General features: G+C 33.2%; 3 protein-coding genes across 3 annotated transcripts; 1 reads left to right on the top strand and 2 right to left on the bottom strand.

The window, feature by feature from the left end:
• The first annotated feature begins 445 nt into the window (after positions 1 to 445).
• On the top strand, positions 446 to 8,102 carry LOC128175544 (uncharacterized). The gene is made up of 7 exons (XM_052841293.1): positions 446 to 534; positions 3,187 to 3,277; positions 4,484 to 4,658; positions 5,363 to 5,571; positions 5,649 to 5,867; positions 6,785 to 7,048; positions 7,147 to 8,102. The coding sequence occupies exons 2-7, from the start codon at positions 3,187 to 3,189 to the stop codon at positions 7,464 to 7,466; spliced, it is 1,278 nt and encodes a 425-aa protein (XP_052697253.1). The 5' UTR covers positions 446 to 534; the 3' UTR covers positions 7,467 to 8,102.
• A 2,431-nt stretch (positions 8,103 to 10,533) lies between these two features.
• On the bottom strand, positions 10,534 to 18,798 carry LOC128175541 (cholecystokinin receptor type A-like). Its single transcript, XM_052841278.1, has 2 exons — positions 18,512 to 18,798; positions 10,534 to 13,478 (listed from the first exon to the last, which is right to left on the bottom strand). The coding sequence occupies exons 1-2, from the start codon at positions 18,525 to 18,527 to the stop codon at positions 12,103 to 12,105; spliced, it is 1,392 nt and encodes a 463-aa protein (XP_052697238.1). The 5' UTR covers positions 18,528 to 18,798; the 3' UTR covers positions 10,534 to 12,102.
• A 227-nt stretch (positions 18,799 to 19,025) lies between these two features.
• LOC128175568 (uncharacterized) lies at positions 19,026 to 20,742 on the bottom strand. The gene is made up of 3 exons (XM_052841321.1): positions 20,582 to 20,742; positions 19,789 to 19,994; positions 19,026 to 19,338 (listed from the first exon to the last, which is right to left on the bottom strand). The coding sequence occupies exons 1-3, from the start codon at positions 20,698 to 20,700 to the stop codon at positions 19,232 to 19,234; spliced, it is 432 nt and encodes a 143-aa protein (XP_052697281.1). The 5' UTR covers positions 20,701 to 20,742; the 3' UTR covers positions 19,026 to 19,231.
• Positions 20,743 to 21,597: the final 855 nt, after the last annotated feature.

The following is a 21,597-nucleotide window of genomic DNA, read 5'->3' as shown; positions in this document are numbered from 1 at the left end:
CTCATCTATTTTAATTACTTAAGTTAATTTACTAAACAATTCATTTGAAAGCGGCTTTTTAAAGTAAAACGAATGCGTGTACTCGTACTTGTCAGTTCAGAACTGTAAGAACTACATGTATAATTATTTTTCATAAATAGAGCAGAAAATACATTGTAGATGTTGTGTTTTTAGCGACACTGCTTAATTTTATGTATTTTTTCTTTGATTTTCCACATGTTTACTGAATGTAGTAAACACCAGATGCTGAAGGGGAGTACAATAAACTTTATTTCGATAAAAAATTGATAGAGTTTTTCTTATAAGAACATAATTAACTGGAGTTTTATACCGACAGGGGTAATCTAAATTGATTTCTAAATTAAACTTACAGATAAGGAACAGTTTGAGCATGTGTCACCGTTTAAAAATTAAAATGGTTTTGTTCAATAATTGACTGGCGATACTTCTGTCCATTAGTACAGTTATTGTGGTTGAGAGGGATCATTGGGCAGCCAGTAGGTTTTGTCTTTCAACAGAGACCTTACTCTAAAGGTAAGTAAATTGTTATCTTAAACTCATGAAGCAGATACTTCTTACTATTTACAAAACTTCAGATTTGGCATGACATGTGGTGATAACGAACATTGTTCAAAATGAAAAGTCCGAAAAAATACAATACAGGAGCAGAGCAATCACAGACCCCTAAAAAACTTAAAGATAGGATCAGCTGCCTTGGAGGAGTGAGCATCCTCTGCTGACCGGTCACACCCGCCGTGTGCTCTTTGTCCTAATCGGGAAAACGGACAAAAAACGTAAACAATTTGGTGACTAATTATGGTTTAACAATAAATATAAAAGACGTCAGTCAGCATGCAACCCATTGGAAGATTGTATTTGCTGACAAGATCGTTGTGTTGACCATAGATCTTGCGTAAAAATGATTCAATTGAGACTGTTGATAGTTCGGTTTAATCAACTTGTTTATCAGTGGCAAACTAATGATACAAAACGTCACTATAATAAAAAGAATAAGATTTACGTACTAAAAAATTAACAATTCAATATGATGTCCATGCATACTAATAATTATTAGCTAATGTACATTATATAAAAATTTGTGTAGTAAATTGGATTTAGGATTAAAGATCAGATCAATTCAAACTAGAAATACATCATATAATGTCCTGAAATTTACTGGATAGAGAAAAGATGTAAGATTTCCCCATTCTAAATCTTTAAAAAAAAAAAAAAAAAAGAATTGTTTTCCCCATGTATTTCTCCGGTAAAGAGGGAATGTTTGAAAGAGGAAATATTTTGTCATATATTGACTTCAATAATTTTTCACTGACAGTTATGAGTATTCATTAAGAAAATCAACAAAAATCAAATGTGATAGAAGCGGTAACCAGGGTTAATTTTCAACTGTCTTGTTATGATATACATTAAAATATTTATACTGCCGAGTTGTAATCATCAGGAAAAAATCAGTATGTTCAATATTTAGCATAAACAATTTCACTGATGTTTTCAGTATATGACTCGATCTCAATAGCAAACGTCATGTTTTTTAAAACTCTTTAGAAAAATGAAAGTCAGCGAATAAAAAATGGCGTCAAAGTTTGAGTGATAGCATTCTGAGGGATGGATAGCACATTTTATACCCCTTGGTATAGTTTTACTATACACGAACACAATTTTATTATGATAAAACGCATTTTTACTTTTTTAACTTAATATTGTACACAATCACAGAAGTATTATCATTCAATTAATAACAGAGAGTAATTGCAAATAAAATGGTCTCTTTTGCCGTCAAAACTGTATAATGTACCATCAGATTCAGAGGCGGATACAGCAATTTGGAAAAGGGGGGGGGGGGGGTGTTCTATTTGATGAAAACCCATATGTGCAAAATGTCAATAAACTTGGACTTTTTTACCCTTTTCCGTGCGTATACATCTGTATTATAAACATTTATCTCATCACTATCTATTTTACATCTATTTCAACAGCAGAGTGCACTGCATTATTGAGCGTTTTGCCGTTTTGGTTAAGGTAAGGAAGACTTGCATAATATCTAGCCTCAAGAAACCCAAGTCTCCAGCAATGAGAAAGTGCGTCTATGCTTGACAGAAAAGAAACACTAAGAAACAAAAAATAACTCAGACTAATTACGACAAATTATAATAAAAATGGATATTTTGTTAATTTTGTTTATGTCTTTGGGTTTTTTAAATTCTGAACTATTAATCGATTTTGATTTCTATCGATTGCCTTCTTCAACAGAGGTCTAACTGATAGAATATGCAATTGTCGTCCCAGGGAACTTGATGTGACCTCTGTAATGGGTGCGCTACATCATCCGGCATTAGTATAGATGCGATCATATTTAGAGAAGTTTTGAAAAGTTGGGCATTTTCATAATGGTTTACATACCTTTACAGGGTATTTTTGTAACAGAATTTCCGATTCTTGGAAACAAAACACAAAAAAGGTTTTTTTTTGTGTTTCATGTGGGTATGAAAGAAACTAGCATTCCAGAAAAATAGCATAACCCGCATAAGCAGGTTATGTAATTTTCTTTGTATTTTTTGTATGAAACGAAGTAAAACTCATCTATTTTAATTACTTAAGTTAATTTACTAAACAAATCATTTGAAAGCGGCTTTTTAAAGTAAAACGAATGCGTGTACTCGTACTTGAACGTCGTTTTACTCGATGGCTAGTCAGTTCAAAACTGTATGAACTATAATAATTTTTCATAAATAGAGTAGAAAATACATTGTAGATGTTGTGTTTTTAGCGACACTGCTCAATTTTACGTATTTTTTCTTTGATTTTCCACATGTTTACTGAATGTAGTAAACACCAGATGCTGAAGGGGAGTACAATAAATTTTATTTCGATAAAAAATTGATAGTGTTTTTCATATAAGAACAAAATTAACGAAATTCTTCAATAAGCAATTTTAAAAGCATTTATTTGAGACAAATCCAGTATTTCCATTATAAATGGAAAAAATGCCTTTAAATGGGCATTTAACGTTTTAAAAGAAAGTCATCTGTCCCAGAGAAAGATGGGGGGGGGGGGGGTTCTGACCCCCGGACCCCCCCCCCCACCCCTCTGGATCCGCCAATGAGATTATCTGTTTATGTAAACGTGTTTCATGCACATGTATATCATGTTTCATATCATATCGTGTAGATGATGTTGGTGTATATAATGCCTGCCCTCACCGCACTGATTGTGATAACGATCCACGTCCGCCATGTTGGAGGAGAAGCCATTGTTGACTGTGAGTAAACACACTTAGTTAGAGACTTTCAAAGTTTGAAATATGTTCTTAACATATAAGATAATTGATGCAAATTATCAAACAACGCATTGGATTTTTTAATAAGTTTGGCATTCTATTATATGCTTTCGGAGAATGTAAATAATACAAGTGTTGTATGTAAGGTACCTTTTATTGAATATATATTCGAAAAATAAGTACAAGTAATTATCACCTTTGGTTTAAACCATAAATGATTTTTAAAAAATATGTCATTACCTCATCATAGAACAAGTAGAGATGGCACCATCACAGTTTTTGCACGTGGTAAACTCTATACATGTAGATGACTTTGAAAATGTCTGCCCACTACAGAGACAGAGGAATGGAAATCAAACTGAGATGTGACAAACACTATAAAGCATTTTATATGTTCATAATTAAAATACAGTTCGAGAAATGACGAATAAAAAAGCAAAGTAAATCTTTGTACAAAATTATTATGTATAAAATATTCAGTCCACATTGACGAAGTATTATACGGACCTTGTTTGCACCTACCACACCTTAGTTAGGTATTATGAGTATGAATTAAATAAAGGACTATATACATATGATATGGGCCTAAAATGCCCTCTTAAAATGAACATCATTTTACTGTAATTCTTTGTTTTCTTTGTACAGATATATATATGTGATGTTTCTACATAATTTTCATTTTGATTCAAGTGCCCACAATTTAGAAATATTACATCGTAAAGACAACCTTATCCTGCCATTTTTGCATTTTTAGCATAAAACAGCTTGTTTTCAAACAGTTTTTATTTCAGAAAACATAGAGCGCATCCTTGAACAAACAAAATATTTTAATCAGAGATGTATCTAGCCAAGACTAAAAACTGACAGAAAAATTTTCCTTGTTCAAGCATGCTCTCTATATTTCCCATTCGTAAAAAGATAAAAAAAAAAATGTCAATTTTTGACTGATTCTGACTTTATTATATAATAGCGTCACTTCTGACGTCATGTACTGCCAGTGAGTGCAAATAAATCAAATAAATAGGTGTAAAATATATTTTATATCAACTCTTCTAAACAATAACATAACATTTTATTGTACCCGAAACACTTTAAAAATGGCAAGTTATGGGGGCCAAATTTAACTCTTATCATATATAGTTTTTTCTCGCTTAAATCTTGACTTTCCATTTCCATTTCATTCTACAGATAAACACGAGGATTGTCGATACCACGTCCACTTTCATCCTTTGTCTTGGAGCGAGGCTTACAACGTGTGCAAAGGCAAGAATCAAACCCTGCTGAAATTAGACGATTTGGCAGAACATTCTAAAATACATTCTATTGTGGATTCCAAAATAAATAAAGTCCTGAACTCCTCGTTGTGAGTAATTTCACCTCGCATCCAACGTATAACTGTAAGGAATCTCAAAATGAAAAGATATGATTGTATATTTCACATTTTCCAGTGTCTTTGTCTGTGATCACACGACGAATCAAATTTGTAACGTATAGTCCAATATATTTCAAATGATGTATTGTGAAAAATTATACGAAATTAGAATGATGTAAAAATGTCAATAATTTCCTATCTAACGGAGCAAGTGTTGAAAAGTATAGAAATATTAAGTAATAAAGATTCAATTTTTGAATATTGTGAATAAATTTAAATAAAATTGGGCGTGATCTCATTTATTAGAATAATATCAAATTTAATCACCGCAACCATATCTGAAATCCTTATACATAATTAAACGCAGGGAAAAAATATCCGCGTAAAATCGTGAGAAGCACACCTCGCGAATTTTAAAATCTCTCTTTTTTTTCGGACATGTGTTCACTACGATGCAAATTCGATTTTATGCTCCTGTGATTTGATGAAAAAAGGTTGAATCGCAGAAATAACCTCCCGCATAAGATAAGGAATCTACAGTATTATAATAATATTGAATTTTAATCACCCCGACCATATTTGAAATCTTCATAAAATGAATATAATATGATATGCATTATTTCTTAAATACGCGTCTAGCTTACGAGGTTTCATAAAATTATACTGAGTACAAATATGGCAGTCTGTGTTCGTAGAGACCACGTTTGGATTGGACTTCATGCCACTTCTCAGGGCGGGAATTTACATCACTTCTGGCCCGATTGTGACCAGTTGACCTACGCAGACTTTAATCCTTCAGACGATCAGAAAGAAGGGTGTGTCATGTTCCACCCCTCATCAACCTCCTACTCCGTGGTGGATTGCTCTTCTTCACTTCCTTATATTTGCGAAAACAGAGAAACGGGTAATTTTTACACAGTTCTATAGATTCTCTGTCAATGTATATAAAATCATGTAAAAATCACTTGTTTCTATTTTCAGATCCGCTCCAGTGTTTCTTCCCTGAGACGAACCCTGCAGTTCGAAGTTCATTTTCAATATCTAATTTTTATCCAAATTTAAACTCGTCCTATTGTGCTGAAAAATGTCATGAAGTTGGTTCCTGTGCAGGTGTAATGCACCACGGTATCTGTAGAATACTCGCCAATGTAAACCCCTCATCACCACAAAATGCACAAAAAAATACTTTATACCTAGACAGTAAGTATTGCATGCGATCAATCAATTTAAGACGGGTCCCTACTCAGCAATTATCGATTAAAGTAAAGTTTTTCTCTTAAAATTATTATCATCTTGGAATATTGTATGATTAAAAAATATGTCCTGACTAGTTATGTTTGTTACCAGAATGTCCACAGTATGTATACCTCGTTTATAAAACACGTTTGCCGATAAATTCCAATTTATGCAGTTCTTATTACCTTGTCAAGCAAAATAAGTTTAAATGTATGTTTTAAATAAATTATTATGTGAGAAAAACATTGCAAATGTCATCTTTATCTATCAATTGATATAACAGACTTTTGTTAAGGAATGGATACCAAATAACCAAAAAATTTCTTTTTAAATTGTCAAAAAGATTATAATATTGCAATATTCTTGTAATTTCATGGTTAACTGCTAATTATTTTACTTAGACTTTTAGATTTATACCTCTTGCACTTGAAAAGATAAAATACATGTTTATAGAGGAAACATGATTATTTTCTTTTAACAACTTTTAGAACATACATCCCCAAATTTTGCTTATTTAACTTCAATTTCTTAATAATTTCAAAAATTATTTTTTAAAAAATTTCAAGTCAGTGTGTATATTCTAGTTGTACATGTAGAAGTTTTTATTTTTAAAAGATAGCAGTTTCAAAAGACTAAAATAACTTACCTTTAGAAATGCAATCCATCTGTTTTCCCGATACACAATTGTACAAAAAAAACACTTGACAATCTTTTTGTATTTTTCAATTTAAGAACAATTCATTACTTCATGTCTTTTAATACCAATGATCAACCAACTTATATATGCCCTAAAGCTTATATTTGTTTTAAATAGATCATGAAAATGTCTGATGATAAAATAACACACATATCTATACTTACAAGGCTCTTACATTTTACAGCTGTAATTGATTGGATTCAGTATATATCTATTGCGTCATCGGTCCCTCCCAGTGATGCCTGCAGTGTGACGTCACACAGTTCACTTCTGACAACGCCCACCGCCCTCTATGCTTCCTCTGAGTCTTTGATAACGTCAGCTGAATCCACCCTCACAACATTATACCCCAGTACAACCCCACCCTCCTCATCCAGCACCGCCACACTCAGTACCCCTCATCTTCAGACCGTGACAGGCTCCATCCATTCATCGCCTGTAATGTCGTGTACGTATATACGTTGCTATGGCTGGTTCTACAAGACCGATTATAATATATTTCTCTAAGCAATGACAGACCAAACACTTTTTCCTTCTTATTTTTAGCATCATCATCGTCATCTTCTGTGTATTATTGTTCCTGTGTGAGCAATGTTACTTACACACCTCAAGAACTTCAACAGAAGATAGAGAAGATGAAGTCAGAGTTGACTGTGGATAAAAAACAGACCAATAAATACAAAAGGAGTCTGATTAGCGTGCCCGACTCTCGGCCGTCGGCCCGGGGAATCGGGAGCAGCGTGGGGGTGCTGACTCTGGGTATTGTCATCGCCTTACTTGTCGCCTTTGATTGTCCTCGTGCCTCTCGTCATACATTGAAAATGGTCAGAATCGCGAAAGCGAGGTTCACGAAAAGACAACCTTAAGAATAGTGGCTGAATGATAAAATTTTCTTTTGCCCTTTGTCTATTTAAAGATGGAATTCAAAGAAAGTTTATCTAAGTAACAAAGAATCATTCTTTGAGTATAATGAAGTGATAATTTTGGTCGGGGAGTGATCAAATCCAATAAAGACGATGTTTTCTATAGAATATCGTTTATCTTAAAGTTGGGTACCTATAAATAAATCATTCAATTGCAAGTGCATACATTTATCTACGAAAAAGGAATAGGGCCACATAAAAAAGTATTTTTATCTCGTAATTACGAGAAAAGATCTCGTAATGTATCGCTATGTAAAAATTTGAAAGTCATGTATCAAGTTATAAGCAAGATACAGGGTTCATAATTCTTTGTTTGTAAACAAAGTTCGAATATTGTCATTTTTTACATATGTGTTGCATTGATGTAAGTTTCAATCAAATGTATCTTTCTTTTGTTGATAATAGTATTTATGAAGACATTGAATTAGTTTAAATTGTTTTTAACATGTACTTTTGTCTAAGAAATGGTAATTCTCTACATTACATTTTTTTGTAAACAATTATAAGACTCGAGCTTTGTTTCCATAACAATTAATTCTTACCTCTGTATCTCGCTTGTAACTTGACTTTGACATTTAATATTTTGGTCAATCATTTTAAATGCACCAGTAAACCATTTTAGACATAAAAAATAAAAATAAATTTTTTGATCTCAAATCGTGTACAAGTCCCTTTAACGTATCTTTCTGCAAATTGAATAACATCACAAGCTATCGCATGTATTTTCCTTTCGTTTTCAATTCAGCCGGTTTAGATTTTTACTCACTATTTGTGTTTAATCCATTAAATTCAGCTCAATAGCTCTGCATTAGCTGAAGGCGCATCTATTTTGAATATTGTTGTTATTGTTTTGTATTCATACGTACTTCACTGACTATCTAGTTACCACAACGTTTACAAATGTCGCACATACATGTGTACAAACTGCCCTTTACAAAAATTTAGATTATTGGGGATCAAAATTTGTTGTCATTGTACAAATTTTGATTCTCAATAATCTAAATTTTATGTAAAGGACAATACTATTAATTGTCGACATATCAACTTTTTTCGTCCACGATCGCGTCTCCTTGCATGGTTATGCCCAGTTGCATATTCCAGCGATCTAACTCGCATTAAAACCAGTTTTTACAAATCTTGCTGCACAGTGAATAACATTACAAGCCATCGCATGTTTTTACCTTTCGTTTTCAATTCCGTTGATTCAGTTTAACTCTCTACTTGTGTTAAATTCGCCCAATAGCTCTGCATCAGCTAAAGGCGCATCCATTTTGAATATTGTTACTCTTGTTCTTTCTTATTCATACGCACCGCTTTGTTTAGATTATTTACATTTTTGATCGATGACACTTCACATTTTATGATTTAAAAATTCTTAATTAAATAATAAGAAATGAATAATTTTTCTATTGATCGACGTATCAGTTTTCCGGTCAATTTTCCCTTTGATACGTCGATCAACAGAAAAATTATTAAATTCATTTCTTAAATAGAAATACGTGTGTATGATTTGTCCAGATTTCCTCTGAAAGTTCATACAGTGAAAATATGGTACGTGTGTAAATATTTTTATCGCTTTGCATAGTTTAATTCTTATTTTTCTTAAAATATAGTCTCTGTACGTGTTACAAATACAAATTAAGACGTTACATATATTGGAGGTTTAAATGTATAAATGCTTATATTCCATGTTTTTATTCGCAGGTAATGTAAAATAATCGCAACTCTCATCATTCTCATAAATCTAAATAGACAGTGGAAATGTATCATTATCACATCGTTTAACAATTTCTTATGCAATTTCATGATCATTTTAGACAAATTACTCATAAAATGTGAATGTTTTCGCAATCCAAAGTCCAGTTTATTAGTTAAAATGACCATTAATAAAAAGGGGTTTAGGTTTTTTTTTCATTTTTAAGCAAACTTACTAGTATATACATAGAAGACCACAGACTTACTGTTACATATTCTAGATATTAAAAAAAGAGATAAAAAGTGTATGCATTTTCTTAATGATTCCCAACTGAAATACATCGGGCTTTCATTTCTTCGGTATTTTAATAGTTTGGAAGCAGGGAGTCAACTGATTTATACTACTTATTTATATAATTATATAATAGAACAACTACATAGAAGAAATTAATCATGGAACTTTGATAAAAAATATATTCATCACAATCCGATTTTTAACTGCTTACTTTTCTGAATTGTTTTTGTAACAATTCGGTGTTTTTATCCGCTAGATATATTCTTGATTAATGTATGATTAGTTATAGAACATCAGACTTCAAAACAATTTTGAAATACATTGTAAATAATAACCCTTGAGTTTTACATGTATGACATTATTTGAAATCGTATGAAAAAATATCTTTTATAAGAGAAAATATTGATATCAAGTTAAAATTAAAACAAACAAGAAACGTTAACTTACACTTGAATGGTAATTTAAGACATATCTTTGGGATGCTATCCAGTTTACTAGTATCTAACAGGAAAGACTGATTTGAAAAAATCAAAATGTGTATGGATCTGCAAAAGTAAAGGCCGTACATTGTATTAAAAATTCAATAATAAATTCGGTCTGCAATCAATTTTGTTAAACAAAATTAAAAATACTAGAAATTGTCAGTTTCTATGATAAAGTATCTTTGATTTTAAAAGGAAATTTGTATAGCTCTAGGTCATGTAACTTGCAAAGAAAGATAACTGTGTATTGTGTACATAACAATTTATTGTAGAGAACGAGTATTATCTGTGTTATTTTCTTTTACCAATGTTTTTTTTTTTCAAAAGTACAGTCGATCGGTCAAACACAAGACAGATCTATTCACTACTAACCAAAACAACAAGTTATTAAGAGAATTAATGAGGTAGGGTTTTTTCGTCAATTAAATTTGCATAGAAATATAATGCGCCATGCACGTCGGCAAGGGGGACTTGTGCTGTATGCATATTTCCCTTTGTTTCCTCTTTGGTGGTTTGCAAAATTGATTTCGATGTGTAAAGAAAGTTATAGAATTGAAGCACACATTCCCTTAAATTGACATAAAGCAAATGGATTTTTTTTCGAATATAAGTTTTCCATTTCTAATATCTCGAATGGTAAACTTGTCATCTAATATGCTTGACATTTATCTTAATGTTTTCAGATAAGTTCCAGCTTGATACAGAGTTCGGAATTCTTCTATTTTGGTAAAAAGTTTTGTTCAAGTTTTAGTTCTTTATGTTTGTAAATTATGTCTATGAACTCATTGAAAAACACTTTCATAACGGGTTATAATGTTTGTCTCGAGTCTTCTTTTTATTAAAATAAGGGAATATATTTACAGAAGATAATTTGTGAACTATACTCGAACTGGCTATTTTTAGAGTACAGAGTATATTAATTTTCTTCGAGACGATAATGCTTTATATAAAGATTTAACAAACTATTCGAATTTTAAAGCAAAGAAATAAAAGGATTTTTTTCTTCATTAAACGATAGTTTATAGCTAATCAAAACATTATTTTTCATTAAAGGTTCAAAACAACTCTTTCTCAATTACAATCATCCAAAAATACCACGTTCTTTATTTTTCTGATTGATGAAACGAGAAAATATGTGGTACTTTCTGTCGGATTTTTTTTAACAAAAAAAGGTTCTTCTTATTTTGCACATACATTGTGATAATATTGATGTATGTTTTACTTCTTTTCTGTCCGGTCATTGATTGCTTTATGGATTTTTTAAATACCATGATATTTGTATTTCACTGAGTTATTAAACTAAAGAACAATTAAAAGAATAAAATGTCGAATGAAATTGAATTTCATACATGATATCTCTGCGTACGGTACCACTAAAGATGATATTTGATTCTAAAACGTTCTTTTTCGTAAACGTAACAAATTTACATAGTGTATAATTAGGTATAAAGGATACATGTTTTTTAAATCATGATAAAAAATATATAACGTCAGGTGTCTGTGATTTATATTTTTATTGGGTGTCAATATCTTTCAGAATGTTTTAAAAATAAGGATGCCGAGCTCTGTTACGTGCTGCAATCTGTCTTTGTTATTATAATGTCTGGGGGTGAACGGCCTTCTGTTTATCTGACTCCTGGATATCATAAACAATTTATATACATTACAGTGTGTGTGTGTATCGTCAGGAGTGGGAATTAGGCACGGGAAATCTCCGTCAGGATTCCCCTCGTATAAAGAGGGAACGGAAACCAACGGAATGCAATCCTAAGTAGCCGCGATATACTAGTACTCAAGCACCGCATACTTGACGAGCGCGGGTCTCTGCTATATACACACATGATCTCACTCTTTCCGGGGTTTTTTATTACGTTTTTTTTGCTGGGATGAGATATGTCCTGTAACATTTTGATGAAACCTGGCAAAAGCAAAGCATTTTGTCAGACTGAAATTAAATATTAAACAACACAATACTAGTTTAAAAAAAATTACCTATTTTACGCTAATACATTTTTTTTTATAAAAGTTAATGCAAAAAGTGTCTAAAAAGTAATGGACAAGAAAAAAACGATTTAAAAAAACATGCACCGCTCAAAAATTAAATTCATTAGTCACGGAGGCAGCAAACTAACGAGTGAATGACGTCTTTACAACGTGATCTGAATTCTTTACTGACGAAGCAGTAAACCAGTGGATTCACCACAGAGTTCAGCAGATAGGAGCGGAGGAATACATTGTAGACCGCTTTACCACCGGAAGTCAGTCTGGTGTAGAACCCTGGGTCTGTGTAACGTACGATCACCAAAACAGAGTAGGGCAGAAAAGACAGGATAAACAACACGGTCACTAGAAAAAGCATGAAGGTGGTTCTCCCAGCGCGAAACTTGCTGCCTGATTTGGCGGTATTAGAATCGATCGAAGGGTGGCCTTTTAACGATTGTTTGAGTTCCTTTATTACTTTTTTCTTTTGGCTTGAAGGGTTCTTTTGAACTTTTGACCTTCTATATTCAAGAGATAATTTCTTCCAAAACACGATAGATACCCTGTTGTTTTTTTCGGGTTGTGCTTCTTTTAAGGCAGGACGATGTTCTTCTAATTCATCCACAGTAAAATTAGAGTTAGACCCGTCTGATTTGTTGACTGGTTTTGTGGAGTTTTTAATTGAGCTATTTATGATCATGGACTTCCGGAAAGCTTGCTGGTGATAGATAACTCGTCCCACGAATGAGTACAGGGCAATCAGTACGATGTCAACCAAGAAATGAGCGGACAGCAAGAAAATGACAAATATCAATGGATACATTGTCTCCACCATACTGTCCGATACCAGGCAAGTCTTACCCTTAACGAAGACAGGCGGCTTTAGAGGAATAATCACTGTATATGAACCATATAACAACAATACCGGCCATGACGTAAGAACCGCAAAGAAACCAGAAATGAAAACGAGGCTTCGTGCCAGCTCTACAGAAATAGGGTCCTTGTGGATTTTACATATTCTTAAGAAGCGATCCGTTGCGATAGCAACGAGGATAAACGTTGAACCGCTGTTGATGGAGGCCGACAAAAATCGAGAAACCTTACACCACACTGGAAAATCAAAATTCAGGAATCGGGAAAGCAACACTATTTCCGTTGTCAGTGACGTCACACAATTGATGAAATCGTACGATCCAAGGGCCAAGATGAACACACGAGACGTGTTGGCTCTCCATTTCAATGAGTACACATAAATCACCATCAGGTTCCCTGGAATTCCAACAAGGAGAAGAAAACTCACGTAAACAAGTGACGGTAACAACACTGACGTCATGTATTTGTCACTTACGTCATCGAACAAAGGTCCAGAGGAAATGAAGATGGGTCTATTTAATTGACGTCCATTTCCAGATATATTCCCAGTTGCATTTAAATAGACTGAGATGTTACTAAAACGGTTGTCAATTTCATTTGTATAATTGGAGTCCATTCCTGTGGTGTTATCTAAAATATATAAAGATATCACCTGCTGTTATTTAAATTATTTAAGCATAATGGTAATTATCTAAATGGAAGCAATAAACGACATTTGCTCTATCTAAGGTCAGTATGGTGAATATCCATGCAGAACAGATGCCGTTCATAAAGCCATGATATCTGTTAAAATTCATGTATTTCATTTTTAAAGTTTGCTTTTAGGTTTAAAAAAATTTATTAAGAATTCTACTACAGTTATTGCCGAGATCAAAGAGATGCCGCAGACATTATATATAGGATCTCTCATGATTTGCGATGGTATATGATTTTTATCCAACGAGTTGTGTGTTTTCTATCTCCGAGCCTTGGCGAGGGGATAGAAAACACACAACGAGTTGGATAAAAATCATATACCATCGCAAATCATGAGAGATTCTTTTTATCACATGTTTTAGCAAGTATTTTGTTAATCCCAACTTTTTCTGTAAAAATTGTGATTGTGAGCCGCACAACACATTATTTACAACACGTCAACAACGTTACGCATGGAAAAAAAGTTCCTTGAAGTTTAACAAACAGACATTCATTTTCTAACATTTTTTTATGAATTCATGACAAATAACTGAAACAACATTAAATGTTTCAAATTTATATCTCAACACCCCTCAACTGAATTAATTATTTACTTTTTCATTCTGCGTCAATCAACCGTCTAAACCTACGTAATGATTAACTATGACGTCACGTGGCGTAAGAACACACAGTGGAATATTATACAAATATTGACTGGGGTTGAGGGCAACATTGATTATATTAGCCCCCGAGGGACGAAATATTGCCCGACGCGAAGCGGAGGGCAATATGTTCGTCCCAAGGGGGCTAATATAATCAATGTTGCCCGAAAACACAGTCAACATTTGTTTTGTTATATGAAGAATCAAACTAAAATTAAAGACAGTAATTGAAAACAGATCGCCGTAATTTTCTCAGCTCAACAAAGAATTCACGATTTCAATTTTGTGCAAAGTTCATTTCCAAACTATCCTCAGCATCAAACAGTCACTTGTGATATCCCACCGCCCGTAAGAATTAACATACAGATGTTCTACCTGATTTTACACAGTAATTCGCAATTCCTTATATCCGTTATGATAGCAAACCGTCGCATTGCGCGTCCGTTGTTTACTTGCCTTGACTGACTGTCTATTATGACGTCACCTTGTTTTGGAGTCGCGAAGAATTATTTACGTCATCGTTTACGAATCAACAAATCAGAGCCGATTATTTGAATTAGAGGGAATGTTCTCTAGATATTATTCTTAGCCGGTCAATATCAAAAAAATATTGACCGGTCAATATTTTTCGGATGAGCTAATATTACAATTATTGACTATTCGTCTATATAGAGTTATATAGTGAGAATACACTACTGAATATAACAACAAAATTTATCCCATGAGTGATATCCACCGTATATTGGGATAAACATGTGATAATTAAGCATTAAACCATGATTTTTTTTAAAAGATACACTCTCATAACTGCAGCGGTGTATGCATACAAATTGAGTAACGCGCGTTAAAGTGTAGTACTAGTTGAAAGCGGGTTTGCAAATAAAAGGTTACTATAATAGTCTGTCCCATGATATTTATGCAGCACATTTGGACGATTTTTATTATAAGTTCAAACTACCTGTGAAAGAAGTGCAATTGAAGTCGATGAAAGGAAAATTTCCAGGATAACTTCATTCACACAATACCGAAAACAGATTTCCTAAGGATATTTATAATTGGGAATGTTGACAACTTTTGTCCATTCGGAAGACTCAGAATAACATTATCATCCGGGTTCCTTTACATTTTTTGCGATGGAAAAACCCCGTAGGTTATTTATTTGTAGCCGTGTATTGAACCATGATAAGCTGGAGGAGCGTTTCAAAGGGGGGTCGAACCTTGGGGGTTTTATATTCTATTAAATTAACATCGTCCGAACCAAGAATTATTCATCGAATAATTAAAGAAAACATGCGGCAAAAATTCTTGGGACAGACTACAGTAGTCTATGAGATTTTTTTTCACTTTTCACCCATTCTTGACGTTTAACTTCCCTAGCTATCGATCATAGACTTTTCATTGTTAAATCAATTTTCAATTTAAGGATGACGTTTGCTCAGAATGAAAAAAATATTCCACTGATGATAATGAAAAACCAACTATTGTGTGTTATAGACCTTACATGGTAGTGTTATTCTTAACTTTAAAAAATGTAGGTCAATGACCTACTTTTTGAGGAAATGGCCATTGAATATTTTTTGAAAATTTAAGAAAAATCCATAAAAATTTTTCACTTTGATTGAGATTGTGAAAATAATACAAATTGCTTAACTCTTTAACAAATGAAATACAGTTAATGAATGGTAGTAACATGAATTAGATACAAAGCATTAAGTTTTCATTCACAATTTTTATAGATATTCTAGTCCGAATTTCCTCTATCAGTTTTCAAATTACTACCCATCTTTGATTAAATATAACAAAAAACTGAATGATGATAATGCTAAAACATGTATAGTATTAAACTAAGTATATTGACCTTTCTTTACTGGCATAAAATTTAAATGAGGTCAATGATCAAAATGTTGAGATATGGTGTATTTTATCATTTTTAAGCATTTTTCAATATTTTTGAAGTGTGTGTCATACGATTATTTAAACAAAAAAGCATGATAAAACCAACAGAAAATATGCAAAATTATGTTCACTAACAAATAAAGTCTTAACTTTAAATATTATAGTACTACCAAAAATATTTAAGTAGAAAAATTTAGTCCGATTTTCCTCTGTTTTGCTAAAAAGTCAGACCCTTATTCCATGATTTAGAACAAATATTGATTGTTATGCCAATAATAATTCATTTCATAAAAACATTTTGTTTTTAAAACAAATTTTACTCATGAAATTGAACATTTTTGACAATCCGGATTTGAGAACTCAAACCCTGAGTAAACAACGTCCTTAAAACCAAGAAAAGATACTCTTTTCAATACACTGATGTTCAATATACGCTTGTTCCAGTTTTTGTTGCTGAAATTATGATAAAAACACAGACATTACGTGGAGAGGCTGGCTGTTTTAATATCATGTCAAAAAATGAGCTTAGTTGTTCAAGTACCTCAAGTATTTCTAGTACTTTGATTTTATCTTTCTTAGTAGCTAAAGTGATATCACATAATATGAATTTTTTGGTGCACACACAATAACGGCTGTTTAAAAAATAAGAGATCATGGGCTGTTACAAAGTCACAAAGAATTACAAGGTCGTATTATAATCGAGAGAGCTCAGTGCCTGTGCTCCATGAATGAAGTGCGTGTCATATTTGATGTGTGTACATCTATTCAATTCTTTCAATGACTTATAAGCTGGTCTGGCGCTGGTATATAGGGCACGTGTTAGACATAAAAAGATACAAATAAACAAGAAAAACAGTTTCAATGCATTTCATAGATACATACATGTATGTGAAAGTACGGTACGTTGTAAAGATTTTAGGAAGAGCATCTTCGAACAATTTATTTTTATATATTTTAACAATGCTTTTAGTTCCATACATCATATGTACTCATCATACCGGTAAACTTAATTTGGATTTGGATTTTCCAACATTTCTTATACCATACAATTTGAAGTCATATGTACTCATCATACCGGTAAACTTAATTTGGATTTGGATTTCCCAACATTTCTTATACCATACAATTTGGAGTACTTAATTATTTTAAGGTTAAATTTAAGAATAAATGTAAAGAACGTCTCTAAACTAAGGATCGCTCGATGCCGAAATAGTTTGGGCGTTGAGAAACACTTGCTCTTGACATCCTCCTCTCACGGAAAACAAAACATGGTACTATAAGATCTTAATAAAGCAAGGCATATCTTAATAAAGAACTTTTAATTTGATGTACTTTCACAAACATTACTGATTGATTTACTACATTCATGTATCTAGCAATCGTGTACAATTTTCATATTTTGAAAATGTTTTCTTAAGGGTGATATCAGACAGAAATCAGGTTTCGTATTAGATTTGAGTACTGATGCCCTGCGGTTTAAGTGTTTTGTTGCTCAAATTGACAAAAAAAAAAGGGTTTTCCTGTCGATGAGTTTTTGGTGCGTATAAAACGTACGTGTTTGCCATACCCAGTTTTTCTATAAGGAACTCCTAAATAATGAAACTTTGACATCTGTCTCCAAGTCAGACTACAGAATTGTATGCGATGGCAATTGACCAATTTTACTATTGTTAATTCAGGAATTTTACTTTCTGTTGGATTTAATTAGTTGCGTTTTCATTAGCTAGCTACTAAGTCAGAACAGCTGATCGCGATTCCAATATGCTGTGCCAAACTTAAATTTGAGAAAGAGCTTTATAAATTATTCATAAATGGTGCGGATTGCAACGCTGTTCTTTTAGTGTGGTGACGATTGTTGCTCTCCTTAAAACGCCTCAGAAGAGTATTAGTGCAAAAACACTCATACTGCTCGCTATATGACATAAATTAATTAACTAAGCCTGTGAGTAGTGGTTAATTTTTCGTTTCACTTCACATTCCTTTGAAATAAATATAATATGTCTTAATCTTGTGTTAGAATACATGTGTATGTCATTTCGATGTAGAATTGTGATACATACAGCCATGTTTGTTATCAAATCTTTTGCATATAAAAAACTTTTTTGTTTCGACCGTATATACCTTCAAAGAGGGATATCTAAAAGAACCTATTTTTTGGTCCGAATGCATATATATCTCATGCGCGGATCTAGAGGGGGGGTCGGGGGGGTCCCGACCCCCCCTGGAAAATGAAAATTTATTAAATTTACATAGTAAAATTATCGCGAAAATATGCCTCGGACCCCCCCTGGCAAACACAATTATCCTTTGAAGTCAGACCCCCCCTGGAAAAATTTTCTGGATCCGCGCATGTATCTATTTAAATCACATACATGTATACACTGACATTTGTTCAAAATAAACACAGTAACACTAAAGCCTACTGCTTACCTTCAACGAAAGCCATCCGAGTCTTTTATTGTTTCAGATTAAGAACTGTATCAATATAATATCCTTGTGAACACGCAGCGAGAAGCTATTATAATAGCATTGTAATCCACACACGGGGGATTGTTTAATTCCGGAACTTGGATCACAATATATCACGGGACAAGTATTTTTGGGATTATCGTCTTTAATCATCTGGAAAATTTACTTTTTCGACTTATTTTTTTCCCTCATTTTATGTGTGCATACTTGAATAAGTAATGGATGGTCAAAGATTTTTAATGGAGAAAAGGATGTACCAAGGGGGGGATACATAGTCCGCAAATTCACCATCAAATCTTCCTACAATTTAAAGATATGAGTCGTTACGCTATAAAATATAGTTTACTGAGAAAAAAAATCCATTTACTTTGGGTTTTTTTTTAAATTTTGAATTGAAGGTCTTCTTTTAAAGGATCGAATCAATTCAGTTTAAAAATGGCCATGATTATCAAGCCCTCTTACGCAGTACACACGCTTTATCATCATCTCCAACTTTATTATAAAAATCGTCGCATACTGTGTTTCACACTTGATCAAATTATTTCAATATAAAGATATTACAGAAATATACATAATAAATTTGATTAAACTGTATTTTAACAATCGGTTAAATGAAATGGGAATCGAATAATTGTGAAGTCCCTGTGGTGTGGTTGTGTTGTTGTCACATTATCGCCCCTCTCACTGCATTTTGAAATCAAACACGTCCATGTAATATGTTGACTTTGGTTTGACCTTGATAGTCACGTGGTTTCCGGTGTGATCCGATTTTTGGCACCACCATTGCTCTGAAACATTATGCAAGTGGTCATTTTACCTTGACATATAACATACTGTGGTTTCATCAATATTCGTTGAAAACCAATTTTCGTGGATTTTGTTATTTAGTTGATTCACGAAATTAAATATTCATTGAAGTGCAATTTTTATTAACATATTGTATTGATAGGGTCATTGGCCACGAATTTACGTATCCTTGAAACTGTGATTTTCACTTTATCCACAAAAATTGATGCCCTTGAATATTATTGAAACCACAGTACCCAAGGTCGAGGTTATAATTCGGTAGAAAAACTCAATATGACCCATTTGGTATTAAATAGGGGGTACTTTCATACTTATATTCCATAAAGGTATTAGTTCTGATAATTTCAACATTGTTATACGAAACCATATATCATACATTGACCCCCCCCCCCTTCGAATTTGTATTTATATGGTGCACTGTTGAGACATACCCTGATTGGGTCCGTGTATGGGGGTCTCCTGTCCGTCCTTGACCTGGTAGAACTGGTACCCGTCATCGACGTAGGTGGGTCTGATACAGGCCGTGTAAGGGAGACCACCCCCGCCAAACGTCACCGACAGGTAGGGGTACGTGTAGTGCCATTCCACCCTCCCAGACCGGCAGGTGGGGTTAGTGGTCAGATCCACTTCCGAGTGACTGCCGGGAAATCATGCCGTTAGCTGTGGTTTTGACAGCAGTCGTTCACATAAGGTGAACAAAGCTGTCAGCTTGGATCTAGGAATGTGTTATTTTGTTAACTGACTACACGAGGTGATTTCCAAAGAGTTCAGAAATTTTATATAAAATCAGATCTCCGTTGTAATATAATTTTTTAAATTCAAAATCAGCTTGTATGATATGCGTGGTCTTTCAAGAACGTTTTATGTACAAAGAGAGATAACTCTGTTGATCTTAACCCACATTTATTATGTTGACCCTTGGACGGTCTTTATCAGGTTTAATATACTAGTATAATAATAGGTCAATTGTTTTCCCAATCAACATATTTATACGCCTGGTATGATACGCACTGCATGGTTATCTATAAGTTAATTTCTTTACTTTCATGTAGTATGTGTATAATTATTTAGATTGTTTAAAATTCTTCATATCTGAAGTATATATGCTTCACCTAAAGTTTTTTAATTTCATTATAATAAACAGTATAACATCGCAAACAAAATAAATGAATAAAAATAGAACAGTAGAATCTGTCAGAATTAGGATAACTTTTGTACACCCACCCCGAAAATGCGCTACCCACGGGCGTGGCATCAAAGTGGCAAGGATCACCAGACAGGAAACAATCATCGGGGGAGACCAAGGCCAGTAGGCAAACTAAGTAAGGACAGCCCCCAGCCATCACAGAACGTCCTGCTGCTTCATGTAATTAATGGCAGATAAGGAGACCAGATAGCACCGGTTATCTCCCGCTGAACGATAAAGTCGGTCGAAATAAATGTACAATTTCAAGCTGTATATGTTAAAAGCGAATTCCAGTAAACATAAAAAAATGAAAGTCTTATGATGTTATATCTTTGTGAATCGCTATACATGTATGTATGGCTGCATGATTGAAATTATGAAGGGAACTTTTAGAAGCTATTCCATCAGTATACTTTTTTGCGTACAGTGCATCATACAAAACGGACCGTGATGTCATAGTTAATTTTGATTAACTTGGTATTTTTTAAGGATCGATTTGTCAATGCTAATCATGCAGTGGTCTGATAGCCACGTGCTTCGATCTGTGACTTATAAACATTAAACGTTAGGTTAGGTAAAATAAACGTCAGGAGCAAATTCATAATTTTTTCAGGGGGGGGGGGGGGTTACCGCAGCCCTAATTTTGTTTTTGGAGACACTTTTTTCGAAAAGCTCGTATACAGGAAAAGAAAAAAGTAACCCTAAAAAATCTAACATATTTATACATGTATATACATGTCTATATTTTCAGTTACGAACAAACCGTGAATATATATCATTAGACATGCATCATACGTCCGGGCCCCCTATGCTTTTACTGTTCATCAGTTAAGAATATAAATTTAACAACTTTACTACGTTACTTAGATTTAGAACAAGCAATCATAAACTGCCAATTGAGACAGTCAGATGGAACAATGTACCTACATCTAACTGTAGAAATCAACGATTTTGTAATCTATGTAAAATAACGTTGGCGACGAATATATCACTATAGTATGATATGTCCGGAATTGAAATAATATAGAAAAGCTTATTTACCATCAATGCATTT

The sequence above is a fragment of the Crassostrea angulata genome, chromosome 1, assembly GCF_025612915.1.
Source record: "Crassostrea angulata isolate pt1a10 chromosome 1, ASM2561291v2, whole genome shotgun sequence".
Lineage (NCBI taxonomy): Eukaryota > Metazoa > Mollusca > Bivalvia > Ostreida > Ostreidae > Magallana > Magallana angulata.
Note: the sequence above shows the minus strand (reverse complement) of the source record. Positions and strands in the feature narration are given on the sequence as shown.